Genomic DNA, 19,015 nt, shown 5'->3' with positions numbered 1-19,015 from the left:
TCACCGTCGTGAATTCGACAGACTGGAAATAGGTGGCATTGCTAAGGACAGAAATTGGAGCTAGAGAGATGCAGACAACGTGCTTCAAAGGAGAGGGATGAGATGGAAAAAGACTTACAAAAGAAATAGATAACAATTTAATTAGCAAAATAATTAGAAAATAATTAAATAACTACTAATCCAATATTAAGTCTGATCGGGTAAAAAATTCACTAATTGACGATTGACTGTCAGAAATTGATGGATTCGTAAAAAAAGGACCGAATCGACAATGATTTCATTCTGTATAGACCTATTTTTTAAAAAAGTGAATATTTTGGATCAAATTCACATTTTGATCATATATTTAGAACCAAAATTAACAATTACTCTTATTATATTTATTAATAATTTTTAGACCATCTACCACTGCACATTAAATTTATTTTTATATTTTTACCTTTTTATACTTGCAAATCCAAATCTATTTTTATATTATTATACTTCATAAAATAAGAAGTAAAAATTTTGTGGAATATATATTTTAAAAATGACGTGAAATTTAAGCTTGCTTGATATAAATAATTAGAATAAAATAATTTATATATACTGAAACAATAAAAGACACTAATGCCCTTATTACTTTAGGAATAAAAGAAAGGAAATCAATATTATTTTTTACTGATAAATAAATAGTAGTATAAATTTAAAGATCGATGCACATAGAACTCAAACCTGAGACTTTTATTATGCCTTGGTATGACAACGGAAAGAGTTACAACTTGATTAAGTAATGTGAAATTATAAATAGTTATACGATACATTATTTTCACAGCCATTTTATTACTCAAGGTGAAGCATGAAGTTTCAAGGGCTATTAATGTAAATGTAGCATTGCATAGTAGTAGTAATTTATAACAGGAGTATTAAATTTGGTATGTGAAAACCCCCCAACCCAATCTTCAAATCTGGGCACCGCACTAGCAATAGCAATAGCAATAGTAATAGCACGCAGAGTGTTAAAGCAGCAAATTAGGGTTTCGTCACTCAATCCTCGCCGATGGCCGAAGTTCTGAGCGCCACCGAGGATGAAATCGACCTCCGCCGAGAAACGAGTACCGACGAAAAGCCTCCCGAAGCTGCTCCCTCCGATACTACCCCGGCCGACGCATCACCGCCGCCCCCTCCGCCTCAGCCGCCGCGCCGCGCCATCCCCGACCGCGACTCCCGAGATCGCCGTGATGACCGGGACTATGACCGCCCTCCGCGCCGCGAATACTATGATCGCAACCGATCGCCGCCTCTGCCCCCGCCGCGTGAAAGAGATTATCATAAGCGCGGCAGGATGAGTCCGAGCCCCCCTCCACCTCCGTATCGTGACCGACGCGGGGGAGGCCCGCATTCTCCGCCTCCTAGAAGGTCTCCGCCGTTTCCTCCCTACAAGCGGAGGAGGGACGATGGTCATGATGGCAGGAGAGGGAGCCCCAGGGGAGGGTATGGGCCTGGGGATCGAAGGTGCGTTGCGCATTTGGTTAATTTAGCTATGAATGCTCTTACGGCAGCTCAGTGTTGTTTATGTCTGCCACTATACCTATTGGTTCTATAGTAACATGTTTAGGATTTTATGGAGGGTGTTGATTGGATGGCTAGGTATTTGGCTTTCTGTGTACTATAAGTTCCAGTTTCGTATTTGTATGATTATCCTTAAAAGCCTGCTTGTAAACTTCCAATAATCAGTTTAGCCAGGGATTCAGATTTTTGGTTACGATTCTACGTTGTGCAGACTATCCAATGCAACGTATGTGGGGGTGGGGTGGAATATATAAATGTTCACGAGTTTATGCACCTTGTAAAAGTTACACTTCTAACTTCTAAGAGTGAGCACCGGATTCCTCCTTTGCATTTCTGAATCCCATTACATGGAGTATAGTAGTGTTCCCATTTTACTTAGTTCCTTCTGTATGACAATAGATGCGTTTTTTTGTATAGAATGATTTCATTACGCTGCTCACAAGGTTGTAGTGACATATGATATTTGGTTCAGGTTTGGCTATGACTATCCTGGTGGATATGACCGTGACAATGGGGGCAGACCTGGCTATCCTGATGAAAGACCTCCTGGTCGGTATATGGGCCGCGGAGGTGGTGGGTACCAAGGCGGTGCGTCTGTATTTTTCATTGTTAATGACATTGGGATATGTATTCTTTTTTTGGTTGCTATATCTTCATTAATCATATCAACTTTTCATATTGAATTTTCTTACTGGATAACATGGTGTTTCCATATTACCATTATGTATCTCTAAGTTTTCCATAATGTTAGCACTTATGCTACCTTGATAATCAAGTAAGATGTGTTGCAATTTTGCTCCCAGTACCCTGAAACTCTGATGCTAGATTGTGCCAACCCAACCCCAGAATATCAAAAAGAAAATATTATTGTGAAAATGTATTTTATTGTCTTCTAGTTTTGTCCATCATTGGTGGTGGAAGTAAAGAACAATCTGGAGATAGTGTAATTTAATAAATGGATCTTGTTGAAACCTTTTTCTCAAGCCTCCGATGTATCTCATGAGCTATGATAGAAGCTGAAATAGATGAATTTAGAACAATGGTATTAAGAATGAATTTGCAGTGTTAGAACCAAGAAAACTTGAAGACAATAAGAATCACTGTACATATTATAAGAATGTTTCAGATTTATTAGAACATATTCATTTAAGATTGATATTTATGGGTTATCCTTAAGATAGAATTGTTTAAGAGTATGAAATGTAATCTGGAAATGCAATAGTTACTATGTGATCAAATAAAATAGTTAATGGGGGCCCATTGCCTCCGTAATTTGGGAGGGGGGTTGTAGGTGGTAAAGTCTCTTTAGGTGCCACTTGGAGAAATGCAATAATATTTGGTGATCTAAAGATGGTAATGGTGTATGCTTGTTGCTTATTGCTGAGAGGAGTCAATGAGACCATCCTCATTAGCCATAAAATGAGAGATTTTGGCCTTAGTACTCTCTCTGTAGTCATACATGAGCTCATGAAGGAGCTTGCTTGTGCTTTGAAAGTTGCGATGCATCTAGTGAACTTTCACTTCCAATATATTCCCTCCGTCGCCCATTATGTGTCCTAGTTTTCCATTTTAGTCTGACCCATATTAATTGCCCCAACTTTATTTTTACCACTCTTGGTAATGGAACCCACATACCACTAACTCATTCCCAAGCACATTCTATTATAAAATTAATATATTGAAGTAGGACCTACAGTCCACTAACTTTTTCAACTCACTTTCTATTACATTTCTTAAAACTTGTGTCGGGTCAAAGTGAGACACATATTGGGTGACGGATGGAGTACAATTTAAGTTGATTGACATGAGCATGCGATAATAAGTAGCTGATTAAGTTTAATCCCTTGTCCTATTTTTATTCTTCAACATACTTATAGTTATGACTTATCTTTTTTGCATCTATCTCCTGTCTTTCTAGTTTCTACATTAGGAGATGCTGGTTAAGTTGTTTACTTGCATGATTCTTTGTATACCGGTGTAGATATTTCTGATTAAATTACTGACAGATGATGCAGAAATGTTGAGAAATAGAAGCTTTCTTAGTACTAGGACCTCAGTTATTACAACTAGCTGCTCCCTGCTGAAAATATAGAACAGAAATGACAGAGTTCAACTTGCACTATGATTAAATTCTCCATTCCAATATTGATGTTCAGTCACTTCTAGACTTTGATTTCGCTGCTGTAGAAATTCAACTTTGCAGCCAAGGGTCAATTTTTTGGTTTCCAAAGGGCAGGAAATTAATGGACTCCAAAAATATAATTATTACTTTTACAATTCAGTTGCAGTGCATGGGTTTTCTCAATATTCCTTTCACTTGTTTGGTGGTTTTGGTATCCAAATGAGCCCTGGATCAACCAAAAATTGGGATACTTGGGAATTTAAATAGAAAACACATAATGCACGATTAATCTGAGTTGCTCTCCACAAAATCAGTGTTTTTTAAAAAATGCAATACTTCAGTGACCTCATCCAACTTACAAGTTGAGAGAATATTCAGAAATTTAAGATAGATTGGACTTTAGGAATTTGAAATTCCAAGGGATTTCAAATGAATTTGAAATCTCTTGTTTTGGTTAGTGTGTGAATTTCTGTACAGAATTTCAAACCCTGCAATTTATTGACTGGCAACATTTAATAAATTGTTTAATTTTTTTCAATCACCATGGTTATACTATTAATACATAAAGAAACATTTTTGCTAATTTGTATGTAATATACGATGCTATATGATTGTAAATTCAGAAAATGTCTAATATATTAGTGTGAAATGTGTGTGCAATGTGGGTTGCATATGGGAGTGTGCACGTGTTTGTTTGCATGTTGAGCATAATATATAGTATATGGTGTGCTAGTGTAATGTGTGTGTGATATGTGCTGTGTTCTGTGTGTTTGATAATCTTGTAGTGTGTGTGAATTTATGACCTGGGTTTGTGAGAGAGGAAGGATAAATTTTAAATTAGGACGAAATTTACACAAAATTAACTAAAATAATCACAATGGGTTTTAGCTTTTTTTTGGTCAAACCAGATTAGTGGATTTTATCTATGTATTTGAAGTATACTCTCCCAATCCACCCTTAAATCCCTAATCCTAATGCAATCTTAGATATTTTACTTATGCATTCATACTTTGCTGAATGTATACACTGTGGGCTTCCTAGGATGTCGTTTGGTTGTATTTCCTAGCTTTAAATTTCTATGTTGCTTGCCCTATGTTTTTCATTTTGATCTTCTTTTATGTAGATTGGGATTCTGGCCGTGGTGCTTTTGCTGATACATTTGGTGCTGGTGGAACCCAGAGGTAAAAAGCAAGCAATTTACTGTATATTTCTGACTATTGTACTAAATTCAGCCTTTCATAAAGTGTGCTGTGTATGCTTTGTTTTGATGCAATCACATGCAATTTATAGTAAAGTCGTTTTCTTTCAGTCTTAGCCTTTTATATCCAGTGTTTTGTGAACAGTTGTTCTCCATTGAGTTCCCTAATCCTGACACGCTATCTGCTAATTGGTGTTGGTTGGGATGATAAAAATAGTTAACATATACATATCCATGAAATTGTAAGAAGTTTCTATGAATGTTACCGAACTTTTAGTCCTGTCCTTTTTCTAGACTTATTATTGCTCTTCACTGTGACAAAATAGATTGTAAGAAATCGATTCCCTACACACAATCAATATAGTCATCTCGGCTTATAATGAAGCGATGAAGCGGCCTTTTGTTCCCAAGCCCTAGTGATTTGTTATTTATGTAGCAGGGGTTGGGGTTGTTTAGGACCATTGAAAACTTATCTGAGTGTTCGTCTGAATGTTTGGCCTTGTACATGCTATGCCTTTATGATTTTAGCAGAAATTTCTTAGAACATCTGAGGTTTTATTCAGGTTTAATAGTTTTTTTCTTCTCGTTCATTCAGTTTTCTTATATATTTTAGTTTGGTTGTGTGAGTTTCCTTCTCTAGTCACACTTATCTCAATCACCTTATTCTAAACGTAAATAAGTATTAATAATGCAAATATATGAGGTAACAGATATAGTTTTCAGAATACACTCACACACACCACTGACACCTAGAAAAGTTTAAATTAGAACCAGTACAAGTGCTAAGTCAGAAGAGAGTTGTCTTCTGTGTGCATATTTATAATGTTTCCTACAATTGACGTTTGCATGTTATCTATAGCTGTTCATTTCTTTAGTATTCTTTTATAATGAATAATGTTGTTTCAACACTATAGCTAAATCTATGTATTTGTGAATTTTTCTACAGGGAAGGAATGATGTCTTACAAGCAGTTCATTCAGGAGCTTGAAGATGATATATTGCCTTCTGAAGCAGAGTGCAGGTCAGCTTGTAGTTGTTCTAAAGTTTGTCAGTTTGACCTTATTAAATGGGATCCCTTTTCAATTAAAGTGTATCTTTGAATTGTTTCTTATTTTAGTTTCTCATTCTGTTACTTTGTTTATTTTACCAAATGGCTGAGTGTGACCAGGTATCAAGAGTACCGGACAGAGTACATATCAACCCAGAAACGAACTTACTTCAATTCACATAAAGATGAAGAATGGTAGAGTACTTCCTTTTCTCCTCCTTCCAAATTATGCTAAGTTTTCCTTTAACAAGTGTGTTTATTGGTTCAGGTTGAAAGACAAATATCATCCGACGAACTTGCTCGCTGTCATAGAACGGTAAGCTTACGGGCATGAGTTTTTTATTTGGGCCTCTCTTCCACTTCACACGAGAAAAGCCTACCTTTATATACAACTTCCAGTTTGGTGTATATCCAAAGTTCTAAACATGCTGACCACTTTTCAGGAGGAATGAACTTGCAAAGAAGTTGGCAAATGGTTTTCAGCATGATCTGCAGGGTGGGACTCTGGATATGTAAGTTTTCCCCCCTGCATATTTACTTTTGTGCTTGTGCAGTCTTTACATTTTTATAGATTTAGACAAATCTGACCTAATTCTATATGTAAAAAGAGGTCCTGCTTTTAGTCCTTCCTCATCAAACAAGGCAGAACAATCCAGTGAGCCAAATTCCGAAGATGAAACAGATGGCAAAAGAAGGCGGCCCAATCGTGGTGGTGCCAAGGAATCCGAACTCTCTTCTGCCCGAAAGGCCCACCCTGTCTGTTCAGAGACTAGAAGAATTCAGATTGACATTGGACAAGCTCAAGCTCTTGTACGGAAACTTGATGCGGAAAAGGGAATTGATGAAAACATTTTATCTCGATCTGATAATGATAGGATGAGCAGAGATAAATCTCATGGAAGTTCAAGTGGTCCAGTTATCATCATAAGGGGTTTAAATACAATAAAAGGTCTAGAGGGGACTGAACTTCTGGACACTCTCCTGACTTATCTCTGGCGTATTCATGGAGTTGATTATTATGGATTGGTTGAAACAAATGAAGCCAAAGGTCTACGGCATATTAGAGCTGAGGGGAAGGACCCCGATGCAATTGGTAATGGAAACGAGTGGGAGAAGAAATTGGATTCTCGTTGGGAAGAGAGACTAAAGAATTTCGATCCACTGGAAGTAATGGCCGCAAAGGAGAAGATAGATGCTGCAGCTCTTGAAGCTTTGGATCCGCATGTCCGCAAAATTAGGGATGAAAAATATGGCTGGAAGTATGGATGCGGAGCAAAAGGTTGTACAAAGCTCTTCCATGCTGCAGAGTTTGTTCACAAACATTTGAAGTTGAAACACCCAGAAGTTGTCATGGAACAGACATCAAAAGTTCGTGAAGAGTTGTACTTCCAGAACTACATGAAGTAAGTACTTCCATTTTAATGTCTATGTTGCCTATTTGCTTCAAAATCCTAAAAGTTTGTCGTCTTGCAGTGATGAAAATGCGCCTGGAGGGACGCCTGTCATGCAACCTTCTTTGGTATGTCTTATTTGTAGTTACCTGTTGGGAAATTTATGGTCTTCCAGTGTTTGGGTGCACATTATTGACATGTGCCCATCTGCAGAGGGAAAAGCAACAAAGACGAAGACCGGGTCCAGATAACAGAATGAAAGATGATAGAGGAAACCGCAGAGAACGTGATAATTGTGCAAATGGCAGTGAACACTTTGATAGATCTGAGAATCCTCAGTCTGGGGATTTTAACAATGGTGATGGTGCTACGGGGAACAACCCGGATGAACAAATGTTTGATTCTTTTGGTGGGCAAGGCATTCCTGTTGCTGCTTTCTCTTCAGACATACCTCCTCCTGTGCTGATGCCTGTTCCGGGTGCTGGGTAAGTTCGGATTGTTTCCTCTCAATACTCACAGTGGACGTGGTTCTTATGAGTGTTTCAGAATGTTTTGTATGCATAAGTTGTTGAATGGATGAAGTTTGTTGAATGCAGTCCACTAGGTCCTTTTGTCCCTGCTCCTCCTGAGGTTGCTATGCGGATGTTACGAGACCAAGGGGGGCCTACCCCATTTGAAGGTGGCAGAAATGGGTTAGGTGGACCTTCTCCAATAATTGCTATGCCACATACACTTCGACAGGATCCCCGGCAAATGCGAAGGTTGGTCCCTGCTAGCGCTGGAACGCTGGTTTTTGTCTGTTAGTCTTACAGCACATGCCCAATGATAGTGGGAAAATGAAGACTCTGAGACCTTCACTTGAATTTAGGGCATTGAACCTTACTTTATTTTGTGAGAAGTGATTTATTCACCGAGTTCAATAATTTTGCAGCTACAATGATCTGGATGCACCAGATGATGAGGTGACAGTTATAGATTACAGGAGCTTGTGAGCAGGTGAATGCCGTTAGCCTGGCTTTGGGCTAAGCTTGAGTTTATCTATATTGTTTGACGACATGGTGGGGAAGTATGTGGAGTTTCTGCGCAAGATTCTTTATCAAGTTGGGGATATGTTGAATAGCGTTTTGTGTTGTAATTTCTGTGGCTACGAAGAGTTGAGCTATTTATTTTTTCAAATGATAGAGTTGAGCTCTTTCGGAAAACACAAATGTCTCACTTTTTAATGTAATTTTACATTTGAAGATGCCTTATTAATTGTATTTTTATTTGCAAATGAGGTCAACAATGCTTTGAGCAAGGAAACAGCAGGTTTGAAATAATAATTGAGATTAGAACGATTGGCAGACATTCAGAAATATTTTCAAATCATATGAGAAAATGCAGCCTTGTGGCAAGGTTGTTTTCTTGTAGGGCAGAATCATAATTCGTGTATTTATTTATCCAATCAAAGCTACGTTAGTATTTAGTAGTTGTACTAATCATTAATATTATTTGGTTTAAAACTTTTAATGTAGACTAAGTAGTAGTAGTAGTAGTAGTAGTAATTGTTAAGTAATTCAATTTTCCAATAATAGGAGTTGAGAGGAATTAAGGGGCATTAGTATTCAATTTTTTAAAGTTTTAGAAAATCTAAATATTTTAGTATTGAAAACTGAAATTGATTTCAGAGTCATTTATTTGTAAAATTTTTAAAATAAATACGAAGAAAATGCAGTATAAGTAGGTGAATGCTAACGTCTACTATTTGAAAGCATCAAAAGCGCCCTCTCCAATCTCCACCAACAATATGGAGTATAATGAATACGATATCCAAATAATATTCCGGCGGCTGCCCAAATTCAATTATCGCCTCCCACCCACCTTGAGAAAATAAAATACCTGAAAAATAAAAAATCCCCAAAACCATTTATTAAGAAAACCCTAATCATTACCCACTTTCTCGTCTCCACCCTCCCATTTCATCGCCATTCACACACGCAATGCGATTAGCCTGAATCGTTACAGCCGGAAATCAATTGTAATTCCTGCTACACAATGGCAGAAACGCCGAACCAGACATCGCCGACGCGTTCCAGCTCGGTGACGGAGACGGTGAACGGGTCGCACAAGTTTGTGATACAGGGTTACTCTATGGCGAAAGGCATGGGTGTAGGGAAACACTTAGCGAGCGAAGAATTCACGGTGGGAGGGTACAAATGGGCGATTTATTTCTATCCCGACGGGAAGAACCCCGAGGACAATTCGACCTACGTGTCGGTGTTCATTGCGCTGGCCAGCGAGGGTACGGATGTGCGGGCGCTCTTCGAGCTCACGCTTATGGATCAGAGCGGGAAAGGGAAGCATAAGGTGCATAGCCATTTCGATAGGTCGCTCGAGAGCGGCCCCTATACGCTTAAATACCGCGGTAGCATGTGGTGAGTTTATTGTGTCCTTGTCATTCTTGCTGATACCCAGCTTTTGTTTTGCGTTCTACAATGTGAAATGGATGATGAGTTGCTGGAACTATGTGATTTTATCTGAATTGATTCTTCAATGCTTTACTGCCTTCATTAAACAAATTGTATCTTGGGAATGAAGCTACATTTCAGGCTTGCTTATTATCCTCATATTGTAGGCTACTGTTATGAAGCTGGGTCTGTAATCCACATGAATTGCATTTTACCCAGATGAGTATATGTCATGGCTATTTATTGAAATTACATGAATAAAGTAAAAATGTCTTGTTGGAATAGGAAAAAGTGGTTTCTGTTGCACTATCGGGTTTTTAAGATCAGTTCCACATTTGTTAACATGTTTAATTAGTTTCTCCAGTATGGTTTAGCACCTAGAAATCTACTTCAAACGATGCAATGGAAACTCTTATCTTATATTTTATTGCTTTGTGATAATTAAGGTTCTTTCTGTCTTTGGATTTAATGAAATTAGTTGGTAGTACCTTTAACTTGAATTTCTTGCTGTCTTTGGGATAATTAAGTTTCTTTCAGTATTAGTACTTTAAAGCTGCTAGAGGTTCCACCTTAAATATCAGGGAGGGAAAATGAATCTGGAGGATGACTCAGAAGTCTAAGTCTAAGCTAATGCCCAAGTTTTTACCTAGGACTTTTAGGTTTTGCGACAGGAACTTAAGTTTGAACTTTATTTATCCTCATGTGATTACGCCTAATGCATTTTATGAACCTTGTCTTCCTTTCTAAATTGATGTTTTTAACTTCTTCTGTGCCTTAATGCAGGGGATACAAGCGTTTTTTCAGGAGAGCTATGCTTGAAACATCAGATTATCTTCGAGATGATTGCTTGAAGATCAACTGTACTGTTGGAGTTGTTGTTTCTGCTATTGATTGTTCTAGGTTACACTCTATTCAGGTTCCAGATTCTGATATTGGGTCAGACATAGGCATGCTTTTAGAAAACATGGAAGGTTTTGATATCACATTCAATGTATCTGGGGAGAAATTTCATGCCCACAAGTTGGTATTAGCTGCCCGTTCCCCCAAATTTCAGTCTGAACTCCTTGAAGGAGTAGATACTGAAGTGGAAGAGGTTATGGTACCGGACATGGAACCTAAAGTTTTTAAGGTGAGTGGATGGTTTTGATCTGCTCTTTCTGGCTCTACCAGAGTAACCATCTTACCTAATAGTTAGCTTTTGCATCTTGGTGATCTGCTATTTCTGCATTTATATTGATGAGGTTGATGAAATGACTTGTCTGTTCATTTCCATGATGGGGAAAGTTGAAAACATGATAATATTCTTTGATTCACGACAGGCTCTGCTGCACTTCATCTACAGAGATGCATTGGCTGAAAATGAGCTCATAGCATCTAGCTCTTGCTCTACTTCAGTGGTAGCTGACACCTTAACTGCAAAATTGCTAGCTGCAGCTGATCATTATGACTTAGAAAGACTCAAAAGGATATGTGAATCTCATCTTTGCAAAGATATATCTGTAGATTCAGTTACACAAGTACTTTCTTTGGCAGATCGTTATAATGCGGCCGAATTGAAAGATGTATGCCTAAAATTTGCTGCTGAGAACCTGGCAGGTATATAACTTGAGGGCTTCTATCTTTACCCCTTGATTAATTTGGAATCTTGTGATTTCTGATAAAAAAAAAGAAGGAGATCCTCATTCCTTTCCTGGCTCCATTCCTTATGAAATTTGCTATTAAATTGGCATTTCTAGGCTTATATCAGTTTTTTTTACTAACACTTAAGTTTGAGAATGAGATGGAAACATCATCTCTGTGCAGATATTTTGAAGTTCTATATTATGGTGCTAATAGATTTTAGGTTGTAATGTGTATTTCCCAGCTAGATTTGAATACATATGTTTGTTCTTAGTAGCATCTTAACTTGGAGGAAACACGATTCCCCTTAGGTGTTGTCCTTAACAGATTTGTCTAAATTTAGCCAATGCCCGAGCTGCGTGGGTTTTGTTTGGGGCGTTACCCAATGTATTTATTTATTTATTTAAAAAAACGAGGTCATTTCATGCTTAAATCACCTACTTCTGCTTTTTGTATTTGTTAATGTTGCTCACAAGATTTTGAAGCTTCTCAGTCGACGAGTGTTATTGGAAGTTGGTTTATGTGGCGGTCTTTGTTGCATGTTCTGGAATGAATTGATAGGTACATTGGAAATATGTGATGTGAGATAATAGTTAAAATGAGTTTTATTGATGAAAATAAGTTGTCCGCACTATTATTTTTAAAATGAAAATATAGTTACTTGACTTGTGTGAGATAATAATTAAAATGAGTTTATTGACGAGAATAAGTTGTCCGCACTATTATTTTTAAAAAATGAAAAAAATAGTTACTTGACTTGTGTTGTGGACTATATACTGTCTTCTTCGCCATGCTCTTTGCGTTTGTACCTTATTTCTAGTAACACTTTGGGGAAAGCGATGATGTGTGATCTTCTAGTTCTGAGGCGACTCAACCAGCTACGATTGTAACTACCATGTATTCTGTATTTTAGTTTTGTATATTGATTCGCTGCAACATACAATCTTCCATGAATGACTCTTTTTGCAGCTGTCATGCGTTCAGATGGTTTTGAATATCTTAAAGAAAATTGCCCATCTCTACAGTCTGTGGCTGGTTGTGATGAAGACTGCAGCAACGGTGGTGGCAAGTCTGGGAGTGTGTGGGCTCAGCTCACTGACGGTGGTGACAACAGTGGCCGGAGGGTCAGGCAACGAACTTAATTTTGGAAGTAGGAAACGTGTAGATAAGGGGTGAGCAATATTTTCTGTAACTGTAATTAGCAAGAAATGTGTGTTGTATTTCATTCAGAAAATTATGGTAACAGACAGCAGCTGCTACATTTGCTGTGTGTCTCGTGATGTTTGTCTGGAATAATGTACTAGCTGATTGTGCTTTTATACAAAATTTAAAATCAATGATACGAAGAACGCTAAAAGCAGTTTATTTTCCGGCAAATATGAATGGAAAGTGCGTAAAATCAAGAGACCAGAAGGCTTTAATCAAATGACGAGAAGGTAGAGATATTTGTCAAAATATTGTCGTACAGAGTAATGAAACACATACAAATGTGCAAAGTTACACTGTTTGCCTGCTAGACATCAATGGCCAAGCATCATAGAATTGTTCTTGAAAATTAAGCCATTTCTGCCCCCAATATTGAGGCCAGAAACTTGTTCCACAGAAATTGAAAATAGAAAACATATCCAGAGGCTATTGAAAATTTGAGTTTTCTCGAATGCAGACCAGTGCACTAGATGTAAGGCACGATGTTCCAAGTACCGAAATCATGATCAAGGTAGCCTGGAGTTGATGGAGTTCCCATTGCATCAACTGTTTTGCTTTCTCTGCTCAAATCGCCACCAAGAAATGTTGCTGCATCTTTTAGCTCGTGTTCCTTAGTAGGGTGTTCCACTGTGCCCAAGCAGTTTGAGGCAACTGAGAAATCCGTTCTGGAAAAAATCAACTGGTTTCTTGTCTCAACATTATTAGCATATGGCATTAGAGCCCCGTTTATTGCTTCTTCGTTAACTAAAAAACATCACAGTAATGCACGATAGCATTAGGAAAGAATCCGGGTGATTAAATTCAGCATACTAAGAGCGATGAAGTTTGTGTAGAAGGAACTCGTACCTGGAAAACCCATGGAGAAGGGCTCATCAAACGAGTTCCCACTGATGGGGGTGCTCTCACTGAACACCGATGAGGAAGAATGACCTAAAGAAGAGTTTTGTTCTTCATATGCTTCCCATTCCAACTCGTGGAGAGCAAATTCTGAGTCATCCATCATAGTGGAATCATGTGGAGTGTGCTGAGCACTGTTGCTCTTGGAGTTTCTCATAGCGTCTGAGTCATAGATTACTGCTTCTAATAGACCGCTATTCTGCTCATTTGGGGGCGTTTGGTTAAAGGTATCAACGGAAGGTAAAGGAGAAGAGGGCGAGGGTGAGCCCCAAATACCCATCTGAGTTTGGAGTGAAGGGAGCTCCAGCTTCATTGCCCAAGAAGGCTCTGAAGAAGAGTGGCCATTTGAGACGGCATGGCTGCCATTAGGTAAACTCGAAGCTCTTGCATGGTAAGTTACAGGATTATGATCATATGCAGAGAACACCGAAGATTTACCAATTTGTGTAGAATTATCAATATGGTACTGATTCCCACCAGGGAAAACATTACAGGTAGGAGCATTTAAGCCACTGAACACTGGTTCGGACCATCGAAAACGCTTGGATGGATGAACTGCTGGGAACAAGGACTTGTTGTCGTATGGAGAGTTTGGACGCTGAGTAAGCAGGCCACTTGCGGAAATATCAAGCCAGTTATTGGCAGGAAAATCAAGAAGGCCCTGTGCGTCAAAATTCTTAAATTCCACTCGTGGAATGTGAATTGGCTTGAGTTCTGGATGGTGCAGATTACCAGATGGTAAATTACTCATGTCTTCACTTTGCAGGTCATCGTTCAATGACTTCAAACAGATATCAGGTGGTAGGCCAGCACGTTGTCTTCTTTTGATTCTGGTGTTCCAGTAATTCTTAATCTCATTGTCTGTGCGGCCAGGCAACTGCCAGTAGAGATGGAAAAGGATGAGAAGATGAGCATGAAGACGTAAATATACTCAATATCACCTATTCTAAGCATGAAAAGTATTTCATCATGTAACCATAAGTCCTTCCAAGGACCAAGTATGGACCAAAAAATTTCATCAGAGTTAAAACAGATATAGAAAAGATGCAACTATTCTATCTCTTGGGATGAGAGATTATAGCTAAGCTCTAACATATCTTGTTACTAAGGGATCGATACCAGCAATATCACAAGTGACACATGTGCTTACAAAGCTATAACTCAAAATAAATAATAATGAATAAATGGTACACATCAACCTTAAAGGCGGAAGATGGTCCCCTTTACAGCCCCACAAACTTCAGACCTGTGCACGTAGTAAATTATCTCTATCTATCACATATACAATGCACATCTTTATTCCATTCCTTTATATTTGAAAGCGGGTGATGGTCCACATATTTCTTAATTACAATGATGCCATACTACAAACAAATACCCTGCAATGCCATTTTAAACTTAGTGAGGTAGTGCACTGTAAATGATTTTAGAATATGGTGAATAGGGTAAGATACAAGGACCTGCCTAAATTCCATTGCACTGTGGCATCACATGAGGTTGCGTGCATGGGAATCAATGTTAGAAAATAACCATACGAACTTTACAGGGAAATCATTAGTCTTTTAACTGTATCAATTGATAATGGCTATCATTGCAATCTTGATTAAAAACCATGGAGACGCAGCTGTAGATGATGCATCAGAATGAGAAATGAACTGCCCAAAAGGCACACTTCGGCATCATTGGTGGTGGCATCCATGGGTCCCTGCTTAATTATCACACTATGATATGACTATTCCTAAAATCATAGTACTAATTAAATTACCATGCAGATGCAGCTGTAGAAGGCACATGCGTATTTGCAGTGAATTGATGCATGAGAAATGTCATCCTAAATGCAGAAACAGATAGAACATATGCCAAGATATATTTGACCAGTCATGAAAATAAATTGAAGCATTGGGACACACCTCAGTAGCCATTCGAGCCCATTTGTTTCCCATATTGGCATGGAGTTTAATTATGAGACACTCCTCCTCGGCTGTAAATGAACCTTTCTTAAGATCTGGTCTGAGGTGATTCGCCCACCTCAAACGACAACTTTTTCCACAGCGGGCAAGACCTGAGTGTTTCTGAACTGCGTTCCAGTTTCCCTCTCCGTGTTTTGTAACATATTCAATTAAAATTGCATCTTCTGCAGTAGTCCACGGACCTTTTTTAAGTGGGCCATTCCCACCGACATTCCCTTCAATACCATCATCAACAGGCGGGGGATCTACGCCACTGGGATTACTCTCATCACTTTCACACGACATTATCGTCTCCTAATTTTCAAAAGAACAAGAATCAAAACTTATGGAGTGAGGCAGCATGTGGGACATGATGCATGGTTTTCTAAAAAAACAATTCTAAACTTTGTGCAACCCAAAATGTTAAATCTCATTCTCTTTCAGACAAAAGTAGTTATCTAACAACCCAATACACCATGGATTTTTTGAGAGAGAGGAAATATAGATCACCAAAAAGTTCTATACCCATATAAACCATAAAGCAGCCACACATTATTACAGATAATAGACATAACACACGTTGCATTCGCAATTGGACAAGTCTCGTAACGTCTATAGGGTCGATCTCCTATGCAAAAAATGGTGTCTTTGGAGGCTAATCAGGTTCTAAAATTCCACAGAATACTCCCTCTGTCTCAAGGTAAGTGATGTGTATTCCTTTCTGGGACGTCCCTTGCTAAGTGGCATATTTCCTTTTTTTTTGGTAAATATTAACCACTTTTCTCTACCCAACTTTATTATCTCTTCATTTAACACACTAAACACAACTTTCTTAATTCTCGTCTCATTGAAATGCATCACGTAAGTCAGGTTAGAGGGAGTAAAATTTGAAATTTTGTAGCACATCATCATAAACCAAGAGAACGACCACACCAAATGTTCACACATTTTAAGAGTCAACTGTCCGACACATACCTATAACTCAAACTCACAAAACATGTACGGCAACATCTTTACTGCCTCTTATAATTCAGAAAAGAAAAAATGTATCAATTTTATATCTTAGCATCCTCCCAAAGAACAAATGTGTGAATTATCAACTACAAGTGGTTAAAGTACAGCAGTTATGAAACTTAAATAAATGGAAAGAAAATCAGAATCCGGTTTCCTTATAATCCTCACTAACAAATAGGCTGATGAATGATTTTTCACGAATGCTAAGTCAAAGGCAGTAATTCCATAAGCATTACAATTTCACACGAAGTTAACTTCAGAAAGACACTAATCCTTACTTCTGCAAGTCAATAAAGAATTACTACCAAAGATGGAATGCATGCAAAAAGTAGTCTCGCATAATTTGGCAAAAACGAAAATAAAGTCATTATAATCAGATTAGAACCATCTTCAGCAAAAAGTAACTCTACTTTCTGCAACACACAAGCATTACAAAGGACTGCGTGCACAAAAATGTTGTCGTAAAATTAAGCAAGCACGAGAAAGGAAAAATATTAAATGGAAAATCTATAAGCAAATAAACTTTCCAAATTACAATGAGAGAAGCTATTGAACTCTATAGATCTAACATTATAATGTAATTCCAAATTAACAAAATATCTGTAGTAATTATACACAAAATTAGCATAAACAATAACTTTATACAAAGAACATTATGATATTCTCTACCTTGATCCAGCGACCTCTGCTAATTAAATCTTTCCAGATGAAAATCCAGTGTCTTATATCGTAGTATCCAAGACTCGATTTTTTTTCATTTATGTTTCCTGGGAAAGGCTTTTTTAATATTAGAATATATAAAATACACGAAAACAATGTCGCAAACTCAAATCTACGCCAAATTCTGACGAATAAATAACAAATACCAGCTGAAATCTTTGTTGAAGGTCAGACACAATCAGAATCGCGACAATAGGAGAATTGAAATTAACAATATTTAAGAATCCCCGGAACCCTAGTGAAGAATTGATTAAAACAACACCAGATCCACTTGTTCATTAAAATAGACGAAGAGAGAGAAAGAAAGTGCGTGCGAGAAAAATCATAGAGAGAGGAATAAGCTGATACGATATGAAAATTTGAAAATATAAATATAATTCAAAAATATTATAAAAATAAAAGATATATACGATAGAGAGACGAGATTATCTAAGCTAAAATGGAGAAAGAGATTTGAGGGGTGAAAAACACCATTGATTGCAGGCAAAGAAACTCATACACACAACTCCAATTCTGGCCATTCATTGATATGTAGTGACTTGCATGTATGATTTGTTTTTATTATGTGTTGATTGATTGAACTCTAGCCTTCAATGCTCGACACTTTATCTCTCATAGTGAGTGTGTGTGCTTTGTGAGAGAGAGAATTGAGGGAGAAAAGGCAAATTCAAAGGCAATAATCTGAAAGCCTAATAAAATTCTGCAATTTATATGAGGGAGAAAGTGAGAGCTGGGATAATAGACAGTACTACTACTAATTATTAAAGCCATATATTCCTTCTAATTCCGTCTAATGAGATAAAAGACAAAATCCAACTTTTGACGTATGTATCTATTAATTTAATAGTTATCATAAATTCCATTTTCGAAGAAATTTCATACTATTAAGTACTTTTTCAAAACTCCAAAGTAGGATTAATTAATGCACATACTCTTAAACATGTTAATAGCACATGTGCGACGTTTTTTATGTGTTTAAAACTTTCTTGGATTTTCTATAACTTAATTATTTCATTGTTAGGGATATTAAACTTATTAAAATTAAATTAGCAATGTGAGGCAATAGACAATAGTCTTTCATAAATCTTCATTAGATAAAAGGAATATGATAGGACAAGTTATTTATTTTTATTGGGATAAAGTCGTCGATTTATCGGTACAAATGTTTAATATTTTTTGTAATTATCTTGCATAAATAATATTATCAAAATAAACATATAAAAACTCAAGGAGTGTGGTCGAGTAGCATGGGACGGTGGATACCCTTTGATAATTACCAAAAACTTGTTTTTCTACATTTAAAATTTAGATTTAGAAAATGCATGAAGTGGTGGGTAGCTAATAGCTTTGTTGTCGGATATTTTGTCAATTGTTTGGCTAATAAATTACTCATAATTTAAAATTATTTGACAAATCTTCTAAGTATTTATGATTAAGTTTGGTTTACGGGCTTACTCCCATCAATGTTTATTTGATATATCTTCTATTTATGATTAAGTTGGAAAAGTTGAACTTTTCCAAGTTTGTGTAATTTGCATTATATACTTATCTCTCACTACTAATTTAGTTTAAACATGATAATTATTTCAATTATGTATTTTTAGTGAAATTTTAATTTGGTAAGATCTACACAGAATGTTTAATCATGAAGTTTTAATTTTTAACAATCGCTCAATCCGCATATAAAAACACCATTTTTTAAACAGTGAATAATTTGAGGAGAGATCTAAATAATACTAATATTCATTAAACTTGGACTTATTGGAAAAACAAGATTCATCCACTAGCTTCATAGGTTATCTTGATTCTTGCACCATGTACAAGTTTTGGAGGTAGGAGGTCGGATCAGATT

The 19,015-nt window shown here is 37.2% G+C and overlaps 3 protein-coding genes across 8 annotated transcripts; 2 read left to right on the top strand and 1 right to left on the bottom strand.

Moving 5' to 3' along the window:
• The first annotated feature begins 925 nt into the window (after positions 1-925).
• LOC121786932 (serrate RNA effector molecule-like) lies at positions 926-8,583 on the top strand. Of its 2 annotated transcripts, none has more exons than XM_042185533.1 (12): positions 926-1,494; positions 2,024-2,124; positions 4,797-4,854; positions 5,818-5,892; positions 6,040-6,114; positions 6,188-6,235; positions 6,363-6,431; positions 6,528-7,322; positions 7,393-7,438; positions 7,524-7,795; positions 7,907-8,071; positions 8,242-8,583. In XM_042185533.1, exons 1-12 carry the CDS (start codon positions 1,040-1,042, stop codon positions 8,300-8,302), a joined length of 2,220 nt encoding a protein of 739 aa, XP_042041467.1. In that variant the 5' UTR covers positions 926-1,039; the 3' UTR covers positions 8,303-8,583. The 2 variants fall into 2 exon arrangements, with proteins under 2 accessions (XP_042041467.1, XP_042041462.1); XM_042185528.1 differs by having other exon boundaries at positions 2,024-2,139.
• A 487-nt stretch (positions 8,584-9,070) lies between these two features.
• On the top strand, positions 9,071-12,719 carry LOC121786975 (BTB/POZ and MATH domain-containing protein 4-like). Of its 2 annotated transcripts, none has more exons than XM_042185572.1 (4): positions 9,071-9,724; positions 10,541-10,886; positions 11,077-11,353; positions 12,403-12,719. In XM_042185572.1, exons 1-4 carry the CDS (start codon positions 9,345-9,347, stop codon positions 12,417-12,419), a joined length of 1,020 nt encoding a protein of 339 aa, XP_042041506.1. In that variant the 5' UTR covers positions 9,071-9,344; the 3' UTR covers positions 12,420-12,719. The 2 variants fall into 2 exon arrangements, with proteins under 2 accessions (XP_042041506.1, XP_042041502.1); XM_042185568.1 differs by having other exon boundaries at positions 12,347-12,719.
• A 74-nt stretch (positions 12,720-12,793) lies between these two features.
• LOC121786946 (transcription factor GAMYB-like) lies at positions 12,794-17,885 on the bottom strand. 4 transcript variants are annotated; one of them, XM_042185547.1, is made up of 5 exons: positions 17,310-17,885; positions 17,113-17,210; positions 15,391-15,744; positions 13,430-14,357; positions 12,794-13,327 (listed from the first exon to the last, which is right to left on the bottom strand). In XM_042185547.1, exons 3-5 carry the CDS (start codon positions 15,733-15,735, stop codon positions 13,050-13,052), a joined length of 1,551 nt encoding a protein of 516 aa, XP_042041481.1. In that variant the 5' UTR covers positions 15,736-15,744; positions 17,113-17,210; positions 17,310-17,885; the 3' UTR covers positions 12,794-13,049. The 4 variants fall into 4 exon arrangements, with proteins under 4 accessions (XP_042041481.1, XP_042041485.1, XP_042041475.1 ...); XM_042185551.1 differs by having other exon boundaries at positions 17,635-17,885; XM_042185541.1 differs by having other exon boundaries at positions 17,113-17,885.
• Positions 17,886-19,015: the final 1,130 nt, after the last annotated feature.

The sequence above is a fragment of the Salvia splendens genome, chromosome 2, assembly GCF_004379255.2.
Source record: "Salvia splendens isolate huo1 chromosome 2, SspV2, whole genome shotgun sequence".
In the NCBI taxonomy this organism is placed as follows: Eukaryota; Viridiplantae; Streptophyta; class Magnoliopsida; order Lamiales; family Lamiaceae; genus Salvia; species Salvia splendens.
Note: the sequence above shows the minus strand (reverse complement) of the source record. Positions and strands in the feature narration are given on the sequence as shown.